Source organism: Phalacrocorax aristotelis, chromosome 1 (assembly GCF_949628215.1).
Source record: "Phalacrocorax aristotelis chromosome 1, bGulAri2.1, whole genome shotgun sequence".
NCBI classification, from domain to species: domain Eukaryota; kingdom Metazoa; phylum Chordata; class Aves; order Suliformes; family Phalacrocoracidae; genus Phalacrocorax; species Phalacrocorax aristotelis.
In genome coordinates, this window is record NC_134276.1 from 93,987,293 (window position 1) to 94,009,645 (window position 22,353).

A 22,353-nucleotide genomic window follows, 5' to 3' on the forward strand; every position below is an offset into this window, starting at 1 on the left:
TGTCAGAAATTTTTCAAAGTTTGTGTTCTTCATTTGCTGTCTTAATATTCTTTTATATAGAACACCAATGCAACTCTTCTCAGAATTTTAGGAATTGCAGTCATAAATTACACTAACACAGAGAATGTTCATTTTATAAGGGAATGCATATCAGAAGCATCTGATTGCCAAGACAAGAAAAAGATGGTGCCTTTTAAGATGGCAATCACTACATTTTAACAGATGACTCTAAAACCTATACCGTAGCCAAGTCAGCCTCACACAAGCCAGCAGGACAGGTTCTACCCTCCACTGAGAGGATCTCCCATTTCCTTGTGTTCTGCCCTTTCTCATGCCATTTCGCTAACTGCTGCAAGGCAGTTTTCTCTAGAATGGAAAAGCACATTTCCTTTCACTGATAGAGGGAGCAAGGTGCTTCTTTCCACAACCGTTACACTATCAAAATGGTGTTCTGAACGATGCAGTGCCATTGACCAATTTTTCAGACATTCGCATCTGCTGAAGAGCTGGCAAAATAAACGATTTTGAGGGCCAAATAACAAACACTTTCTGTATTTAGAAACAAATCTGCATGATGTGTTGTAAGACAACCCAAAAACTTTAATCTTTTCATTTTCAAGAAAAGCACATTTCCCTTTGATTCCTCTATGTCATCAGATCAGTAAGTATGGAAACATCCTCACCTAATATTTAAGAAGAAAGAGAGAGCAAAACAAGTATTTTTGTATTTTCTGTGTGTCACTGCAAACAAAATACACGTGACATGCTCTTCCGCGATTTTCACAGCCTGAGAAAGAGCTGCCACTGTTTACATATGCAAAGAAGAAAACCTAGTGTTTTCAGAATATTTTGTCATATTCCTTCCTCATAAGAGCCAACTTCTTGGAGATGACAACAGAGAAGCTTCACAGAAGCCTGTTAGCTCACCAGAATATGGCCTGCAGATCCCTTCATTTCAGACCCGAAAAAGTGAAACCGATGAAGTGACAACCAGATGAAAGGGGAACTTGCTGCAGTGTCTGCAACATTTGTTTCCACTGTTAAATGGAAATCAACTTTAGGAGAAAATACTGCTGAGAAGGCTGAGCAGCTTGTGCTTCTAGGTTTTGATACAGCAAGAACACACCTTTTTCTGGCACTTAGCCCTTTTACGAGGGAAAGGTGAGAGAGCATCTGCAAAGGTCATGGAGATGCATGAAGAGCCAAACAGGATATTTTTGACATGCTTGTAAGAAAAGATGTTCTATACAAGTTACTCCCATATATGAGCTAGACAGTCTACTGTCCTACAGCTCTGCTCTAACTAAAACATATTTCTGGTATCCTATGTTCATACATATGTATGACATATGGTAAAGGCCACAACCACTAAAAGTCATGGGAATGGAACACCAGGAAGGAAGAGCAGCATGTGTCAGTACCGAAGAACATGCAATTTCCACTAACTCACATTTTCAAATATTCGTATTAACCATAGTTAAACCTCCAAAAGTTAGGAAATCAGAGTGTTAAGCTTTCCTCATACCAAATTTTCATCCATACTGTGCATAACAATTCTAACAAATCCATTAACTACATGATAACATCTGTTTGCCAGAGAGTCCCTGACTCACTCAGAAAGCAGAAGAGACAGTGTCTATTCTGCATCGCTAATCATTCTGTGTGTGGCTCCACACATTTACTGACATCAAAATTCTGCATGATATGTAAGCCAATATTTTATTGCTTATGTCAGAAACACCAAGATGTTGCAATACTGTCCTCATTTTAAACTGACACAAAGACAAAAAAGGGAATGATTCCATTAAGTTTTGTTCATTAGTTTGTAACGCCTAGGACCAATATGTTCAGGATATTTCATGTTAATTAAATTACTTTGAAATTAATGAGAATTATGTCCTGAGCTAACAGCTGAAGTAATGAATTTATTCTATTAAATGCACCTTTCATAACTACTGTCAAAGCTTGTGCTACAGTTACCATTCTGATATACCAGCATTAATCTCTGTTGGGCAAACAACAGGCAGTCCAGCAGATGTGAACTTTTTCCTTGGGGAGATTTGGTGGTATTTACAAATCTGCCAATCTAAATTTGCCAAGGGCTAACAAAATCTGTAGAATTATATAGGAAATTTCCTCTCTGTCTTTCCTAGATATATTTATTAGGGGAAATAAGCATTCATTGCCTTACCTTAGAAAAAAACTGTGAATAAAGGAACACAACTTCTGAAAGCACATATCTGCATATATTCGTTAGCTGCTTCATTTTCAGTCTAATTTGCACTACAAAGCCCATCCAGTTCAAGAGGGCCCAACTCTCTACCATGCTATCCGGGGTCTATACTTTATGCAGATTCGTTGTTAATAGAGACATAAATAGATTATTTCTGCTGAAAGTCAGTTATACGCATATGCAAGTTCTCCTCCCAGTACTGCCCACACACTTCTGGAGGAGAAATATTCCAAGTCCCCACGCCTTCCATTCTACCCTTTCAGTTGCAATTTAAACTAGCATCAAAAGCTAGTGTAAACAGCCACCTCTTTAAGGACGTCCATATTCCTTGCTCCTCTCTAGCAGCACAAATATAATTTTTTATTTCCCCTTCCCCAAAACCTTAACTGTAATAGCACTTTTTTTTGATCTTTTAACAGTGGGTGAGAAGAAAGTAAAATCACCATCTGCTCTTCTCACCCTCTTAAATTCGTATTAGATTATTATTCTGTTCCTACACTCATCTCCCAAATAAACATTTTTAGTTTAGTTGCCTTGGACTTTCCAATAATTATTGGAAATATATATGTTATTGCATATATACACCTTCAGCATAAATGGGTGCCAATGAAGAATTTGCATACACTGAAATACAAACTTCAAAGCAGAAAAGTCGCAGGTAGTTAAAACTTAAAGATAAGCCCTACAAAAAAAAAAAAAGAAGAAAAAATTTAAAAGTAAACTAATCATTTTGAAACTGTTAAAGGGAATAGTCATTTAATATCTTACTCTTGGAGAAAAAAAAACAAACTAGAAGATGGAGGTCATGATGTTCATCCCTGCCCACTACATAAGCATCACATCTTCCAGGGGCACTGAACTCCTGTTAACTCACTGGTGTATTTTTGAGTATTTTTCCACACAGGATCCCAGAGCACAAATTTATTGTACCTCACTATAAGCAGCTAAGTTTTTTCATACCACAGTAAGATATAGTGAAATTTTTCATATACTTGTAATGCATTATACTATAGTACAGCAGAAGAAAATTACATTAATATACCTTCAGTTCTTGAGAATCTCTAATAAATTTAGTATACTTTTCTCAACAGTCATATAAATTCTTACATTTAATTTAACACTGTAGCTTATTATAGCATTTTGTACTCTATAGTAAATATCGCGGCATATTTAAACAAATTACCCTAATGCACACTCAAAGTTCATTTTAAAGTTTGTTCACCCCCACATACTACAGCTTTACAGTACAAACCTATGATGGTGATTAGCACAGCATATTCATTAACTAGGTCTCCTGTGTGGGTCTTGATGTATCTAATGTTCTTTCACAACATATTTGTATGCTGTTCTCTGCTTCATAGACTTTGCAACACCCAAGCAATTTTAATACAGTCCCATGACATGAACACCTAAATAGAACCATCACACCATTATATGGGTGATCATTTCACCTATTCATTATCATATGATCCCTCTCCAGATGCTGCACAAAATAGTATTAGAGGCTTTTTTTAACTTTCCTCTGTCTTAAACGCCAGACTGGTACTTAGAAGGAGAAAATGAGAACCTGTGCTCATCCGGGCCCTAAAAATCATCAAATATCTGGAAATACAGGTTTATTTTTTATTTATTTATTTATTTATTTTATTTTATTTTATTTATTTTTATCTTCCAAGTCTAATATTGCCCTGAGCAATTTTCCAAGCTATATACATTAACCCAATTAATGCAGAATGCAGCTATTATATCTTCTATTAAACAATATGTTTCTCAAATTCAAAGCAGAAAAAAATCTTTATATTTGTTCTTCACAAGTTATTATGTTAGTATAATCCACTGTTATTCTAACCATAAGCACACTCTGCAAAAAGTATGCTTCTCAACGCCTTCTCAAAATAACCACAGTTACTTAATAGGCTTTATTATCTGAAATACTGCAGAAAAAATATGATACCCTATTGAAAACAAAGTAGAAATTTATGAAAGGAGAAAAAAAATGTTTAAAAGAAATAGAGTTACAGTAAACTACACGCGTATTTTGAATTGCATCTCAAGGAACAACTAAGGGTTACAAGTGTTTGTTTTTCACTTTCCAACCTTCTAGATTTCCATTCCTCTTTCCTCTACATTCTTCCTCCAAAGACCTTGGGTCATAATATGCTTCTATTCCTTGACTTCTTTAACCTATTTTTCCTCTGAGTTGTATCTCAACAGTTTCTCAAAATTCAGAAGTTTACCCACAGTCTTTCATCTGTCTAGACACACTCTCCAGACATGCTTTGAGTAGATCCTTTCATCCTTCATAAGTAAACTGAGATTCCAAGTCCATATTTCTAAAACTTTGTAAAACTGAACAACTGAAAGAAATAACTTTCAGATTTCTCCCTTACAACATCTATCTGCATTTTGCCCAGTCTTTTTGTCATCCTGCTCCCACTGTTTAACACCTTCGATTTTCATAGTCTAATGTTTTCTCACACCCTGGGACATTTTCATTCAATTCACATAGTACCTTTAGATTTTGTTTTATTTCATATTGCTCCCAAAACAAATTCTTTAACAAAAATTTTCATCTCTGTTTATTTTATTTTTATAACCTGTGTAAGTTATTACTAAAAACTCAGTAAGGACCTAGATAGATGAGATGAAGATGAGATAAAAACAGTTCATTCCAAAACCAAGGGCTACACAAAATATAAAATAGAACCTACCCAGTAAAAAAAATTTGTATTGCATTGAACACTTTTTTACGGCTGTTTCATAAACCTGTGGTTCAGAGACAAAAACCAGGGTTTTTGCAATTTACTTTGGAGGAATGTAGGGGAAAAAGAGACAAAGTGATGCATCAAAGCCAGAAATATGCCCTAAATATTTTTGCTTAGCCTTCCAATAGCAAATGACATTTAACTTTCTTCTAGCAGTTTAATTTGTAATAATACATAATTTAATAGAGCAATTTAAATGCATATGTCTAAAGGGATACCTCATGGATACATATATATCTATATACATATATATCTACATAGATATGTATAGATATGTATACTGTATATTATTGTATTTTATATTTTTGTAATTGTATGATTGTATACATAGAGAAGTATGTAGGTATACAATACATGTATCTAAAAGGATACCTCATGGACAGCTCAAAAGTGTAAAAACTACAATTACAGCTGCTGATTGGATCAGAAACTTTCCACGTATTATATGCACGAAGAAATACTACTTCAGAAAAGCCAGAATTTGCTACTCAAAACAAAAATTAAAAGAATTTAAAACAAACAACCTTCTAAATAGTTCTGCAGAAATCATTATCTAGTAATTACTTTTCCACACCATGAAGCAAAATCAGAAGTTGATGTGATTTTTCAACCATAAGTTGAAGACAAATGATACCAACAAGGCATAAAACATCACGGAAAAATGTTTTTAAGTACAGCAAGCAACTCCAAGCAACATGTGCAATTAAATACTACTCTTGCATATTCACAACATTTTTGCAGAGCAACATTTAATACAGTCCTCTCAATGTATCATACAGAACCATAGCAAGACTCTTATACCTGTATATTTTTTATTTATACTTATATCAAGTTGCCCCCAGTGCTTAACTGAGGTTATAGATTTCAATCCTAACATAAAGAATAGCAGCAACATCTTTCTTTAGGACAGAGATGCTCACTTGCTTCCTCAGGATCAGATCAAACCAACAAAACAACTTTTCTTCTCCTTGAGAATGCTGAGGCCCCAAAAGTTGGCCAATTAGAACTGGTAAAAAGAGTCTGAGTTCTGTAGGCATCGGCTGCATATGCTGGTGGGCTTTATCAACTCAAAAATAGTGTTACAGAATCACAGAATGGTAGGAGTTGGAAGGGACCTCTGGAGATCATCTTGTCCAACCCCCTGCTTGAGCAGGCACACCCAGAGCAGGGGGCACAGGACCACGTCCAGGTGGGGTTTGAATGTTTCCAGAGAAGGAGACTCCACAGCCTCCCTGGGCAGCCTGTGTCACTGCTCTGGCACCCTCACAGTAAAGAAGTTACATTACTCTCTACCCTAAACACTTGACTGGGAATAATGTAGAGTCCTAATACTCATGTTCTGCCGTTCCTGTTCTGGTCTATGTGGTTGGTTACCTTCTTCTTGCACTGTCCCCAGTTTTGTTAGAAATCTATTTTATGTTTTTACTTAGGGTCTGGTTGCCTGAGGAGGCTACTCAGAAAATACTGTAGTTAAGTGATTTTTGTATCTCAGTGAGGCAGGAAATTTCCATTCTTATCTAAATTATGGCTATTTAGAAGAAGAGTTCACACACATTCCAAATACCCTTGGAAAGCTTTAGTATCTATCCAGTCAATCTAAATGCACACGAAGGAGCATTACTGAAAACAATTCAGCTGTTCCAGCCTTTGATGCTTCATATGTGCAAAATTGATGTTTTATCTGTGCAAACCACACTTTTCAAATAATGCTATCACATGATTCCATGTTTCGTGTTAGGTCTGCAGCTGTCTTATTTTCTCAGAACTACAACGAAATCTTTTGGCACTATAGTTTGTTATTTAGTCATGTTAACTGGAAGTTAATCAAAACAAGTGTTAGTTATGATTCATCATAAAAAGTCCTTTAACTAATCTATGAAAACGGTATATTAGCCAAACTATCTGTAGAAGAATTCAGAGAATTACTTACAAGGACAGAAGAATACAGCAATACTGATTTTTTGTCCTGGATCAAGGAATCCAGTCTGCAGACTAAATTTAAAAATACTGTCTTCTGTATTTTCACCTGCATCATCACAATTCAATTTCCATGTCAACTGCTGTTTTGAGACATTCTTCAGGTCAAGCTTCTGTAAATATTTGCAGAGAAAGAAGGACTCGATGAAAGAGGAAAAGCAACAAACACCATGATACTTTTCGCATTGCCCTATCTAAGCAACGAGGTCAGAGTAAAAGCAAGAAAGCACTAGAAAGCAATGAAGAACCCAGTTTATTATACCTGTAAGATGAGAAGATGAGTATGACTATCAGCACAGACTAGATGCTTTCCAGTTACTAATCACATTCACAAAGAGTGATACTTTCTTTCCAGAATGGAAAAAGTCTCATTTATGCAAGGTAAAAAGATCAAAGTGTCACATTGGGAGTGCTTAGCCAAACAGAAATGAGGAGTTTTTCCTGATACTAATGAAGCACAGCAAGCACTAAACACATGACTCATGACGTCTAGACCTACAGGCGGATATGCTGAAAAAGCAAGAAGTTCCGAACAGGTTTTCAAAACCCATTCTTCTAATTCAACAAGACGAAGGTGGAAACAAAAATAATTCCATTCCTTTATCTGAGTTACTCTTTCAACCCCTAACACATCCATAGCTAGGAAAAGACCTTGACTTCGTATTATCATTGTTTTCTGAATATACTTGCAAAAGTTTCACGTGTTTTCATCATTGCCAAAAATAATTTTTTTATAATTTCCAAACACAGCCTTTGGGAATTAGAAACAATAAATTACCTTAGGGTATGTTTTGCATTCATACAGTCAAAATCTCTACATTCCAGAACAGAATGGCTGTGGCCAAATTTCCTATTTAGTGCCTCTTTCCCTTTAAGCCCTAAATCATAACCAGGAATTTTACAGGAGAGTTCCAGCTAGCACAGATCAGTACCATACAACATACTGGGACAGCAATTTAACTGGATGGACAGACCATCATGGCATTTCAGTTGCATTCCTGCACTGTCACTGTCCAGTTTACTAGTATAGGCAAAGGCAGAAAATTTTTGGAAGTAAGCTATTTCTTACACAACTCTTGGTCAGTTTCTCATGGTGTCCACTTTTTCTTGCGTATCAGAAAGTCAAGACAAGCCCAATTTTGAGTTTTGGAAAAATTTCTAGTGATCAAAAGACAAATAGAAAATCAAAAACTGAAAAAAATGACAATGGGAAAACTTTTAAATATTTAGACCATACATTTGGAACATGACTGAATTTTGAGTTCCAAATCTGTATTCTTTTCCCAGTCATTTTTGAGTAATTAGAAGCTATACCAAGAATAACAACACTTGTGATTACATACCTGAGAATTCAGACTTTTGTCAGCTATATTGAAAGGTATGCCACTTGAATGTTGTGCAAATTTAAGTTCCATTGAGGAGAACTCCAATGGTGATTTAAGTACTGTTGAAAAAAATAGTTTAAGATGTTTATACAAGATTATTTTGACAAATATTTCCTTAAAGTCCCTTCATAAAATCATTGTTTCTGCACATTTAGCAGAAATGTTGCTCACCCTGCTTTGAAGATGTATTTTCTTTCTGTTGTTCCCATACTACATACATAATTACTGTAATTTAACTTTGTCTTATTATGACCCTTTAGTCACATTAAAATTATTTAAATTTTGTGTCTACCAGACTGATAACATCTCTCCTTGATATAAAGATGCTATAAACAGAGAGCCACATGTCCTTCCTACTGCAGATGAATGCATTTATATTTGTGACAGAAATCATCAGAAAAGATTTGAAATATTATATTTAAAAAAAACCCCAGCATTTATCTTAATTTCATATAATTGGAACAAAGAAACCGCCACAAAGGATGAAGTTTAAAGTGAAGATTTAGAAAAACAGAGGTATATGTTCCCACGGTCTCATTTTGCTTCTTGATTAGATTAAACACTGGAAATGAACCTAGAAACATATGCTATCCTTTTATTAAAATCTGCTAGTTTGTTTCACAGTCCATGAGGAAACGTTTTGATAAATTCTCTTCTCCCCCTAAAAAAAACAAAAGGATTTCCTACTCAGACACCTCACATTATGTAAACAACAATACTATCCATATTTCTCTTAAACACAGGCATATAAACTCTATAAACCAATAGTGTTTTGAAGTAGGAACCTGATCTGCTAGAATGCTTCCACCAATATGCAACAATGTCACTCGTAAGTCCTCACCTGTCATAGAAATTGCCTGTACAAGCGAAATACAGCACAAATGAAAGACTAGGAGGGAAAGGAAAAGAAATTATCTACCCCATGAAAAAATTGTGAGATTGAGTATTTAAAAAAAACCAACCAAACAAAACAAAATCAGCTCACATGCGGTCATTACATTGATAATAAGTCCTCTGCCTTTGTATCTGGCTGAGGTAGGGCTTGTGTCTTTTCCAGTTGACCTTTCTGTTTTGGTTTCGGTCTTTTTTCACTTTCAGTGCTTTCTTACATACTGATAAGTAGTTTCCAGGGAAAAAGTCTTACAAGTATTAAAGAGAGAGACCTGTTTTCCTTTCCATGTGCTGAAACAGTCTACAAACTTTGTTTTTATGAAAATTAGAGAAAAAAAAAAGATCCATGATGGATTGAAAACATATTGACTACACTGAAGTTAAAAGAATGGGTTGACTACTCCAGGATTATTGTGATTCTTTTCTCAGGGTGAACAATCTTGACTACAAACATCAGATATAAACTGTTGATTTAAGTGCCCACTCTACTGTCCTGTGCAGTCTGAATCCCAGTCAACCACAAAAACTGTTACAGGGGAAAACAAATTATAAGAATGGAGAACAAATGTGCCATAAAGCACATAGTACTGAGAATTCAGCATATTTGTCAAATCAAAACTTCGATCTTGCAAGATGCATCTTTCCCACTTCTAGTTTTTAAAGTGATAATCTGAAATGATGAATCAATAACAGACATACTTTTTAACTTGTCAGAATGTAATAAAGTTATCATGTTCTTTTTCAACAGTAAAAATAATTTGGCTAGTTGTCTGCATCTGTATGGTTATGTGAAATACTGACTGGATAAGACATTTATTTAGATTTCTCTCCCTCCTGCTGGCCCAACAAAATTCCAAGAATGTATTTCCAAGACTCAAATTTAAATCAAAGCCACACTTTATTTTGCCAACTATTCGGTAGAATTGAAAGCTTTATATATTCACGTTAATACTATGTTTACTTGTTGTTGGCCTGTACTGGTACTTTGAAGAAATTCTATTTGGCAGAAGTACAAATTTATGACAAAATTTAGATAAGATTGCCATTTATTAGTGAGACTTACTGACTGTATCAATTCCTTATTCCATAAAGAAAGGGAAAAGGGAATAAACATTTTCTTTTTCCTTCAGGTTACATAAATCACTTCTGCACTAGAAATTCATCACTTTGATGCATGATTTTTTACTTAGAGACACACTTTCTTATAATCTCATAGGTATATGTACATTTATCTTTATTCTAGGTGTTTTTAAACTAAATATACTTAGAAATGTTTAATATTAATTTACTGCCATCACAGGATCTAAAGAAGGTCTCTCAGATTCCTCCAATATCTTAAAAGATCTCAAAAGTAAGACTTAAGTTAATGCCTACTGTGAAAAAAAAAAAGAAAGAAAAGAAAAACCCAAACACAGATAAAACCTAATAAACTAGAGTTGTTTTTACCCCACATTATGCATTTAATTGGCCAAGCCTCCTTCTGTGCCCCCAAGATGGTTAAACGTTACACAAATATCATTCCAGGCACTTAAGTCTCATCTCAATTAAACAGTGACTATGTATTAAAAACTGAGATGATGAAAGTTAGTGGATTCAAGTCTTCACAATGTGTAGGTCTATACGACCATAAGGATCAGACAGGAGAGTAAAGAGAACCACAAATTATTTCTAAGAAAAGCAGAGAAGAATCATTTAAGATAACAATTGCTAGCTGCAGGCAAACAGCCTGTAACTTTGGCCATTAACAAGCTCTGACAGGCCAGAAGTGTGCAGTTCTACACACAGAAGCAAACAGAAGCAAATGGACTACTTTACCACCGGTTCTCTCAGATGGGGTGAGGGCTAGTCAGAGGCATTTTAGAGGAGTTTTGTATATAGCTAGAACACCTAGTTTTGACAGAATAAGACTAGAAAAAAAGAGTATGAATGACATACTACTTTTCTATACTTTCCAGATGAACTCCCGTAAATACTGGGGTCTGCATGGTAAGGTCTAGAAATACTAATGAATGAGTAGAAACAAATGAGTTTTGGTAAACTAGTTTTCATATAAGGCAAATGGCTAAATAAAAAGCCCATCTTTTCCCAGCACATCGGCATTATGTATAGAAAGTTCAGCTTTAGAAATATTTAAAAATGCAAATCAAAATTTGAAAATTTTGGAAATTTCCAAGAAATTTACAAATTATACAATTATCAATCAAATTTCATTAAGTAGTAATTCTCTGCAATTAGAATACAAGCAAAAACATCACCACAAATATAAGTATCCACCATCTGCTTAAGGCCCTAGTTTACCTACCAACTGCTTTAACTCTACAGCATGGAACAGCCACAGCCACCACCTCTGGCCGAGGAGCAACGATGTGCTTCACGGATCCAACAGAAGTTGCAGATGCAGGGCTTGGCCGTGTCAATGCAAAGTCAGCCCGAGGAGTATTAACTGGAAGAGTGAAGTCATATGCTGCCACCTAAAGGACAGAAATATCATCGTGGTCACTTTCCCAGAGAAATTGTAGGTACTTAATGAGTCATCTGAGTGGTATTATTTTTCAGAAGAATTATTGAAAATAACTTAGGACCTTATAATGATATGAATAGGATGGTTGTTTATTAGTTCCCAGTATCAGCCTTTCAAGGAAACAGTGGCCAGCAATTTTTTCCCCCACCGAGGAAAAAACTGTATGTCTAAAAGTATCAGGGTTATCAGCACAGCTACAGACAAGACTTCTGGTAAATCACTGTGTTGTGTTCCTCTCCAACCACTCTCCTCAGTGAAAAAAATTGGAGCAGCGGCCCAAATGCATAAGCACGAGCAGAGAAGGTAGAACACAAAACTACATAAGTTAAGAAAGCCTTTCCTAAACGCTGAAGACAAAAAGTCAGCTGTTACAGTATACCCAGCATAAACAATATAGGCTCCAAGATCAAGATGGAGCATGAGTTAAAAATCGCGAAACCTAAGGGGGGAAAAAAAGAAAAAAAGAAAAGAAAAAAAAGCCCCACACACAGAGCACAAAACACTCCACCTCTTGTCATTCTACACCACTGAATTCCAGGAGTCCAAATTCCAGTGATTTTGATCCTAGTCTTATCTCTGCAATCGCATCCCCAATTAAGTGGGGTTTAGAATTCAAAAGATGGGATGTTTTATACAAAATCCTCTTTTTGACAGACTGCACATTTGAGATGCCAAATTTATTTCACAGTGCACTTTCAAGAAGGCATTTCTTGCCTCTCGCTCTGTCTTTTCAAGGATCAACACACTAGAGCAGTATGTTCTCCAGACGCAGGCCTATAAAATCTGCATACTGCTTAAAATTTGCAGTAGAACATGCATCATACTACCACATAATTGAAAGTGAAGCAAGTAGAATATATAAATGATAGGAAAGTAAAATAAAAAATATTTTGCCCTAAGCCGGGACATGAGGCACGTATCCATCTGTAACAAAACCAACACAGAGCTCAGATAATGAGGAAAAAAAAGTGCAGAGCGCTTACAATGTTGGAGTTCCAGCAGGGTTTGTGACACACAGTTACGAACTCCTGGTGAGCGAGATGTGTGCTGAGCCTTGTGGAACATCTTGTGTATTTGTGCTTAGCAAGATGACAGCACGGGGAGAGGGGAAGTTTTTCCAGTGAGATCACCACAGACTCTTGATTTATATTGATACTTCAAATCTGATAATGAGTAGATTTTATAACATAGAATTGGCTTTTCAAAATTAACATGGTGAATGCCATTTATGATTTTTTAGTAAGTAATGCTCGAGGTGTGTCATAAACAAAGACCAAGTAAAAATCTCCTGGTTTGATTTACATACTCTTCTATGTTTAGTATCTCAAGTCACCCACATTAAAAAAACTTCATCAGGTTACATCTTCAAAATATGGTCTTGTGGTGTAAAACCGCAGAATTAAAAATTAGACTGAAAAGGATCTTTTCTTCACAGTACGAGAAGTTCCTTTCACTTCAAAGTCTGTGTGAAAAACATGATTTCACGTCACCAGCAACAGTGGCTCTTTACAGTTTTAGAGAAACAACTGACTGTCTTTTCTTAGAGGTGAAAGTAATAAGCAGTGCATTTCAAGGGCTGTCAAATCCTTCCAAAAAAAATCTTTTAAAACTTTTTCCAAAAACATAAAAGAAGTGTCATAGAATAACGCTGAATACATTGTTATTTGGTAACCCTGATAGCTGTTCAACACATATATAAGACAGAACTGTGAACCAAAAGAGAAAGTGAACCAATACCAGAGAGAGAAAAAAAGATTTACAGGACTCTCCAGGTCAATCATCTCATACAACAGTCACAGCACAGACACAATCCAAAGATTCTGTCACGCTCCTTCGGCTGTACAACAAGTTTGATATACTGGGTATAGTGCACCCAGTGTACATCTTTGGAAGTCTAATACGCAAAATGTTGCATAAATAACCAGGTTATCTCCCAAGCATATCCCTGTTCTCTGTAGGGAGAACAGAGCAAAGATGTCCACAGCTTAGTGCACATCCCAGGTTCTGAGATTCCTCCCAGACTGGGCAGCTCCCTACAGCCAGCAGGTACTTCCCTACATGGGCAATTCTAACACTTGAAACACCATTGCCAAGAATTGCAGTAAAAAAGTGAGCTAGAAAATCCTTCCATCCCTAGTATCTATGACATATATAACAATATAACAACACTAAGTTTTTAAAGTTTGGTAAGATTAAAATGCTTAGTCTATAATAGATGTCGTGACGTCATTGGCTATGCAAAAGAGTACAGTCTAGCACTGCTATTGTTCTTCATCAATACTGTTATGTTTAGTATGTTTAGGTCAGACAACAAAAGGTGGAATCCCTTTAGCCCACTCTGAAAGCAGCTATCAAATTTGCCTTTCATCCCCACTATCAAGAAAATTTGCTTTAGTCTTACTGTGCAACAAGGGCTTTACTTGTTAAGAACCGGCAAACAAAACCAAGTATGTGCAAGACCCTCACTTAATCCACTACATGTAGGACATGATGTTCACTGAAAAACTACATTTGCTCTGAAGTACAATGATACAATTTCAGAGGCAACATAACTCATAGAAATGTACTTTTACAACTGAGGACAACTCATAGACCTTTTGTTTCATTCATACATTCATACTTTGCCTCATTAACTGAACATTAACTAACCTGTAATACAGATAAAAAACTCTTTAAAAATTCTAGATACCTAGGAATAATATCATAATTCATACATATACACACATATATACACACACATGCATACACACATTCTTGAAACACAATTAAGACATAATTTCAGGTTTTAGGACTTCATTTTGAATGTAGAATCACTATTTTTCCTTTTATACATATTTTAAGGGGAAAAAAAGTGATTAATTTTTAATATCTAAAACTCCATAATGGAAAAGTCTCTCTTATAAGATCATATACAAAAAAAAAAATGACACCATTTAAAAAAATATATGCTTACACTATTCCTGGACTTGCAGTTGATTTTTAAATAATCTGTGAATACTTCACACTTATTTATCTATTGAGATATTTTTCTGAAGCTGCATTTAACTCGATAAACCAGAGAATACAGGGAGGGGCAGGAAGCAAGCAGCCTAGAGAGTTCTTTCACAAACATTCAGGGTTGTTTATATCATTATAAGAAATATTTTTCCAGTCTTCATTTACACTAATTATGCACGTTATTTGGAAAGGAGGCATCATGTACAGAATGGTAGTCTTAGCAATTAAAGTACTTCAAAAGAAGCTTTAAAAAGACTAGTCACATGAGACAAAGGAGTTTTTGCTATGCATTCACGTAGAACACCTCCAAAGGATGCCAGAAGAGGATGCTTCTGTAGGCTGTCACCAGAAGATAACAATTCTTTAAATAGAACTGATATATCTACAAACTTTTATTTAGAGGGCATTTGAAAATACCCTCCAAATTTTTACCAGAATTGCGAGACAAATAAAAGTTGTTGCTTTTAAGAAATCTGTCTGATAAAAAAAGCTCTGCTACTGAAACTCATTTGAATCTACGAAATAGGTTTGATACAAAGTGCATGGCAGCTCTAAGCCCAACATCAGGCAGTGAACACAGCTGAATGGCTTCCTGCCTCAGGTGTAAATACTCAGTATACTGAAAGGGAGAAAAGAAGGAACAACTACCCCAGCATCCATGACAATTAAAATGGTATTTTATATAAAATTCATGCATAATAAATAAACAAACTCAAGCACAGTTGTCAGGTTCAGGGGGTCAATCTGAGAGTAGAAAAAAAATGAAGTTATTTGCAAAAAAGACTTTCAAAGCAGTTACTTCGTTTCTATCTTTAGTAAGTGCCCCGATGCAATAGTATATTTAATGTTCTATAAAATATATTTTGCTAATTATTATTGTAATACAGCACATAGTTTCAAGGTTGAGTAAAAATTTTGCTGTCAAATCCAGGAATCATAGTTTATTTAGCACAAAGAATACGCTATATCTCCCTAAAATTACAGTACTTGCTTTCACTGTACAACTTCACAGGGAATTGCAAGTAAATCAGTAAGCTAATTTATGACTTACAATTAAGTTAAAATATCTGTAAAGGATAATACTCTTGTATTTATCATACAATAACATGCAGACTGTTCAAATATCTTGAAGCATTAAAAGTCATTGAATTTTTGTGTAAAGGCTGATTTTAAAGTTTCTTTATTTATAACACTAACAATATACAGATTCAGCAGCAATACAAGGAGAAAATGTGATGTACCTTAAAAGAGAAAATCAGTTGGTTTCAAATTTAAACCGACCTGCAAAATCAAGGGTTTAAGTCCTGCAACTGTATACAATATACATTCTCAGCCTCCCCTCAGATTTAACATGAGCTTTTTCTTAAAACATACTTAAATCTTTCATGCAGCCGAAATTTCCCAGCTTTATATCACAGATAAGCATCTTTCCACAATGAATAATGTAACTAGTGTTCAAGGCCATCATTCAAAACACAGAAATAAAACTAAATCTTTCTCTTGTATACGGTCAGAGACGATGCACCAGCAGTACCCTGTAATTGCGCAGCTGCAGATTTTCTATAGAATTTGTTTCTTATACCATGAATTCTGTTCTTTCATTTAAAAAAAAGATTACATCATTAAAAATGCCAAAAAAAAACCAAAAGCACCTGTCACTTCTCTACAAAAAGCTTAAGCAATAAGCTCTGACAGGTGTGCCTTGCTCTATTTATCTCAAAGGCCCTCATAGGCTTTATTATTACACAGCTGTGTATTTTGTCTTTTTTCCAAGATAGTGGAATTTATTATTTTCCAGCAGGGTATTTGGGGAAAAAAAAAATTTAAAAAAAAGGCAAAAAGCAGTACACTCCTGCACCTTGCTTTGCCTGCTTTCCTTACCAGACCATGCATGACACTGCTGCTACCAGGTGGATCACCCTGCCTGGAGAAACACAGTAACAGTTGAGGAATGAAGATGAGCAAATAATCAAAGTCACCCCATGCTGCCTGTTTCTCTGGCACAGCACCAAAGGAACGATGTGCTCCTCACTGCTACCTCGACAGGTAGCTTGCAGAAAGAGAGCCACGGTCAGAAAAGCCATGCTTTTATGGTCCTTGGATGGTACAATTTAAAACTCAGTTCAAAAAGAATCACTGCTAGCAATCAATCAATAAATATTATTAGTAACAATTCTTAGCTCTGTGTCTGGATACGGAAGAGGGAGCTACAATGTATATTTGGTCAGTCAGTCATGGGGTTTTTTGTTTGATTTTTTTGTTCCATTACCAGAATTTTTTTTTTCTATTCAGCTCTGAAATGAGAATCCTGCCTAGCCCATCAGACATTCAGCTGGCTAAACCTCCTTATACTGCAGTGAAAAAACCTAAACCATAATTGAATTGTCTCTCAAATAAAATTATATCAAAACAGAAAAGAAAGCAGCATACAGCCTGTATACAAATCTGACATTAAGAAGTATTTGCTAGCTTACCTATCTATATATATTTTTGTATACTGCTTTCACTTACAGCTCTGACTTTCACAGCCAACAAACACCAAGGTTAAACTCCCTTCCAGTGAGGCGGAGAGCCCTGGTCAACTTCTAACACCTTCTGAGACTGCAGTAACAGGAAGGTGCAGCCAGGCAACGTCTGAGCAGCATTCTAGCCTTATCTATAATGCATCAACTTCATTTTACAAGTTAGAATGTTGAGAGAATTATCTCAAAATTGTTTAGATATTGTAAGTGTGTCAATATAATTCCTCTCTAAGAGCATCTTTTAATGTCACATGTGTTTGTACATACTAAGTTTTAGTGAGAATTGTAGGCACTATTCAGAGTTCCTATGTATTTACTTCATTTGTTGATTTGAAGATTTTTTGAGGCAGAAGGAAACCTATTACCAAGTTGATTTTTAGGAGAATTCAAGATTGCATTCAAGACTAAATTACTTGAAATGTTACGTTAATAATTCAAGCAATTTTAATAAAATTTTAAAGCGTATTAAAATAATTTCACGCTTTTGTGATCTTTTTTTAAATCAAAGCTTCTGAATTATTTTGTTTTAATTTTTCCTTAGTTCTAATATCTACTTTCTTAGCAATAACATCAGTATAGTGGGGTTTTGTCAGTTTATAGGGTAGTGTTGTCAGTAATAACTACAACAACAGCAGGAAGTTTTAGTAGAACCAGAAGGTGGACAAAAAAGAATGTGACTCAAAGGGATACAGAAGGTTTGTAGCAGCTGGGAGGTAAGCTGGGTAAGAGCAGTTGTCCAGAAAATGGTGATGAGATCAGAGAAACAGCTGTTCAAGTGCAGAGGCAGGGAATAGCGCTTTCAACTGTGAAACCTGAAAAGGAGACGCTCAATAGACAGAGAGGATTTGAGTTTTTTCAAGACTGGAAAGTCATGAAGGAGAAGGAAAATCTGGTGAGAAAAAGGGGAAAGCTAGATGAGGTAGAATGATAAAGAACTCAGACCCAATGGGAAATGTTTTAAGAATCAGTAACTACTGAGAGTTTCTGATCACAATAGGAGATGCTGGTACCTGGACCACTTACTTAACAGAACTATGCTTTTTATTAGTACTCTACTCTGCAGGAGTTAAATTAAGGAAAAACTACAGCATCTTGGGGGGTACATACACTTCCAGATGCTTCCTTTAGTCATGCCATACTGGCCAACATATTTAGTTTTCAAAGTTAGCTTCATTTAACATTATTCAGTGCTACTGCTGCCAGCTATCAGTGCTCCACTAACTCTCAGTGATGTTACCTTGTAACCACCAGCGGGTTTTAAGTCGTAAGTGTACTCAGGCACGTCTTGCCCAACAATAAGCAAGATGCCCCCTGCCAGGCAGGCAGTAATACACCTGGAGCAGAAGGGAGGCAATGGCTGTACAGAGACCTTACCCAGCACCGAGGGTAAAGGGAGGCAGGAAGACTGTGAGCCGGTGGAGAGAAGGGGAAACCAAAATAAAGACATTTCATTAAAGCAGCATTTACTCCTTGGTTATGAGGTATAAGGTGCCCCAGGAACATTTCCTTTTTAAAGTTCTTTATTCCCTTACTTCTGAATCTGTTTGTCAAAAATTATTCTCAAGACTGGAAAAACACTTAGACCCAGAGTCTGAAAAATTAAAAAAGGATGACATCAGAAAACCCTGTAGAGAGATCTGTAATCAACAGATGCAATATTCTACAGATTTTTTTTTTAAGAAGAGGAGCAGTCACAAAACAGATCCAGTCAAATGTAACAATTTTTTTTCCAGATTTATATCATAGTTAAAGCACACTGCCAACTGGAATAACCTTGTCTTCAGTCAGGTTACCATACCAGCAGTATGAAATTACAGTTGGAGTTGCTCATCAATAACAGGCAGTAATTCTGAACAGTAGTTCAGATGACAAGTGAAATTAAACATAAAGAACGATCTACTATTTCAGCAGTCTTCAGAAATATTTAGTTAATGATTTCAATTTACAGCAGTGTCAGTAGCAACATTTCTACTCTTAATCCATCCTGCAACTTAACAAGAAAAACAAAACAGTAATAGAGCTCAGTTGTAACAACAGGAAGCAAATAAAATCCCTTTTTGATAGTTGAAGGTGGGGAGCATTTAGAGAGTTGATATTTCACTAGTCTGTAAGGGGGATGACCTTCCACTACACTCTTTTCCAGTACCGTGGAGAATAAAGGATCACTTTGTACAGCAGCCCTATCACCAGAGAAATCCAATGCCATAAGCAAGAACAGAGCTGTCAGATTTCAGGTTATGGCTCCCATCAATAGGTATGTGTTTTAGATCCTTACACAATTGTGTGCTTTTAGGTACTGAGATTAAAGGGAAAAAAAACTGCACCTACAGCGTAGGTTAGAAATACTTCTATTAAATACTCAACAAGGCTTAAGTAAAATTTTTTTATGAAAATAAATTGAAATTGAGGCATTGGAAGTTAAGGTGTTGTTACTTGTTAAGCCTTATACGTAGCATGTGTCCTTGCATCATCCATAGAACAATATTGCTAGACTCTACTTTAGTATTTCTAGACTGTAATTATCTTTTTTAAATCAGTATGTTTGTGGCATTCTATTTGTATAGAACTCCTAACTGAATTTTCTGTATAAATGCTGAAACAAACAAAGAAAATATTAAAAAATTAACCACTAGCTTAACTAAGCTACAGTATTAGTTGTGCCATCATTACCTGTTCCCATCTGACCCACAAATAGAGCATACTCCTCAAAAGTAAGTATATTCTATTCCAAAATAATCAGATGATACACAATGAAAACCAGGAAAGAATGGAAACTTGGGAGATTTGGAAAGTTCTTACAGAAGGGCATTACAATTTCAGCAACCATTCACTTTCTGTGTTTACTGTTGTATCTGTGGCTTACTAGAAGCTAACTGGCAGTCACAAAGCAGCATTTTGTTTCTCATTTCTATTGATAATCTTTCAATTAGAACAAAAAATTTAAAATGTTGTTGAATAGTTATGATTTTGCGCTGAAAAATGGTCTTTAAGAGAATGCTGTTACAACAGGTTGCTTTTCTAAGTGAACTATGCATCTCAGAGGACTTTACTGGTAAAATAAAAATCAACACTAAGTTTCAAAGCTTGGCTCTAAGAACAGTAATAATATATACCTACCTATTAAATGTTCCATCACTCTTTTCCACATTTTTGTTTTACATGGTTCTATACTATTTTATTAACTTCTTTTTATATACAAGGGAAGCTAGCCCTTCCACATTCCAATTTCATCATTTTAAGCCAAAAAAACCAAATCTACGTTCCTTTGTATTAATTATTGTTTAACTGCTTTGAATTTCATACTTAGCAAGAGACAGCCGCTAAGAAGTACTGTTATAATTACTAAGAGTCTTAACACTGGCCTCAGTGGGGCCAGAATTTTGTCTTTGGAGCAACAACATGCTGTTAGAATATGATTTTGCAATGCATAAATGTCACTGAGAGATGACTTGCCCTTTTGGGACAGAGTGAAGCATTTCTGGTGATGTTTATCCAACCCCTTAAGAATCTTCAATAAAGACATCTTCTCAGGTAATCTATTCCAATCTTTGACTCTTTTTGTACAATGAGTTTTTATATCTAATCTAATCTGCCTGGCGTAATTTAAACCCACTACTCATTACCTGTCTACTGCAGTGAACCGGCATATATAAATCATATTACAAAGAGTATTGGAAGTTAGTTTCATTTTTTTACACAATTTGTGCTTTCTGGACTTCTGATCATTTCCACTGCTTTGTTTTGGACTTTCTTTCCAAGGGAAATTTTCCCACTTCTTTCTTTAAGCGTGGCACCCCAATTGGGAAAAGTATTCCAGCTGAAGTGTTATCAGCACTGATTAGAATAATTATTTTACTTGCTTTATGAACATTCATCCTATTTATATAAATCAGTATGGTGTCTGCCTCTACTCTTAATTCTTGTTCAGTTTGTGATCTACAATACCATACACATAGATTATTCCAACAGCATCACCTAGCCTTGCATTTTTATTATTGACACTTCCTACCTAAATGAAAATGTCAGCATTTTTTCTTACCAAGTTCCTCTTCAGTTTAACAGTAGGTCACTGGTGATATGCTGTATGTACCATTTTGCAAACAATTACATACTCTGCTAACACTGTATCTAGACTAAATCTGACTACCTTGCTTATGTGAACATTGTATCAGACAGTGTCAAGATACTTAAAGATATGACATCTACTGCCTCTCCCCTAACCTCAAGGCCTGATATGCTATAAGAGGAAATTAATTTGGTTTGAAATAGCTTATTTTTTATGAGTCAATAGACTCATGTTCTGTCAGAAAAAATCATCTCAGAGAAGTGAGTGTGCTATAAATTCACACCATCAATTACTTCACAATAGCTTTCATGTGTACACAGAATCTAAGCTGACAGTAATAAGAGGAAGAAAATCACAGTGTAATCAGACACAGTCTGTAATATGCAAATATTATTTGAATGATGCTCTGAACAGAGGAATGCCCTTTTATTCAAAAACTAAAGTGCTGGGAAGGAGAGAGGGGGGAAAGTGAAAAAAGAATACTGTTGACCCTTCCAAGATACACTGTCTCTGATAATCATTTAGGTTTTTTAAGGTTAAAAAATGCAGCTAATACAACAGGTTTATGTGCCATAGAAGTGGTCCCCAGCTGCTTGTTCTGAAGTTGGTTCATAATATCAATGACTAAGTTTTCTTTCCGTTCATTGGTCTCCAAATATGTGGAAACCCCAGCCCCTCCATTTCTAAAGCATTGTTCAATATGTTTAGATTTAAAATCTGCTAGAGCACTCTCTACTGACACCTACTGCCAATAAAATGCTATTTTCCTGATGTAAAACTAACCCATAAAGTGTCAAGTCTTCAATTTATTTCCCTCAAATTCCTCAATCAGAAAGCAACTTTGCCAGTCTTTATGACACACTAAACTCTACTTTTGCAGCCTCTCAGTCATCTGAGAGTTAAAGCACAAATAACTGCAAAAAGAAAACGGCTGCCAGTTTGTTGAATGATTTAATGAATGCATGGTAAGATATTTCAATTTCAGTTTATACCTTT

The 22,353-nt window shown here is 35.5% G+C and overlaps 1 protein-coding gene across 1 annotated transcript in view; it reads right to left on the minus strand.

The window, feature by feature from the left end:
* CFAP47 (cilia and flagella associated protein 47) overlaps positions 1–22,353 on the minus strand; it is a 349,717-nt gene that overhangs the window by 296,135 nt on the left and 31,229 nt on the right. Inside the window, exons 22-24 of the mRNA XM_075097894.1 lie at positions 11,554–11,722; positions 8,319–8,419; positions 6,929–7,088 (exon numbers count right to left, since the gene is read on the minus strand). Coding sequence (XP_074953995.1) covers positions 6,929–7,088; positions 8,319–8,419; positions 11,554–11,722 — 430 coding nt within the window. The remainder of the gene's footprint in view (positions 1–6,928; positions 7,089–8,318; positions 8,420–11,553; positions 11,723–22,353) is intronic.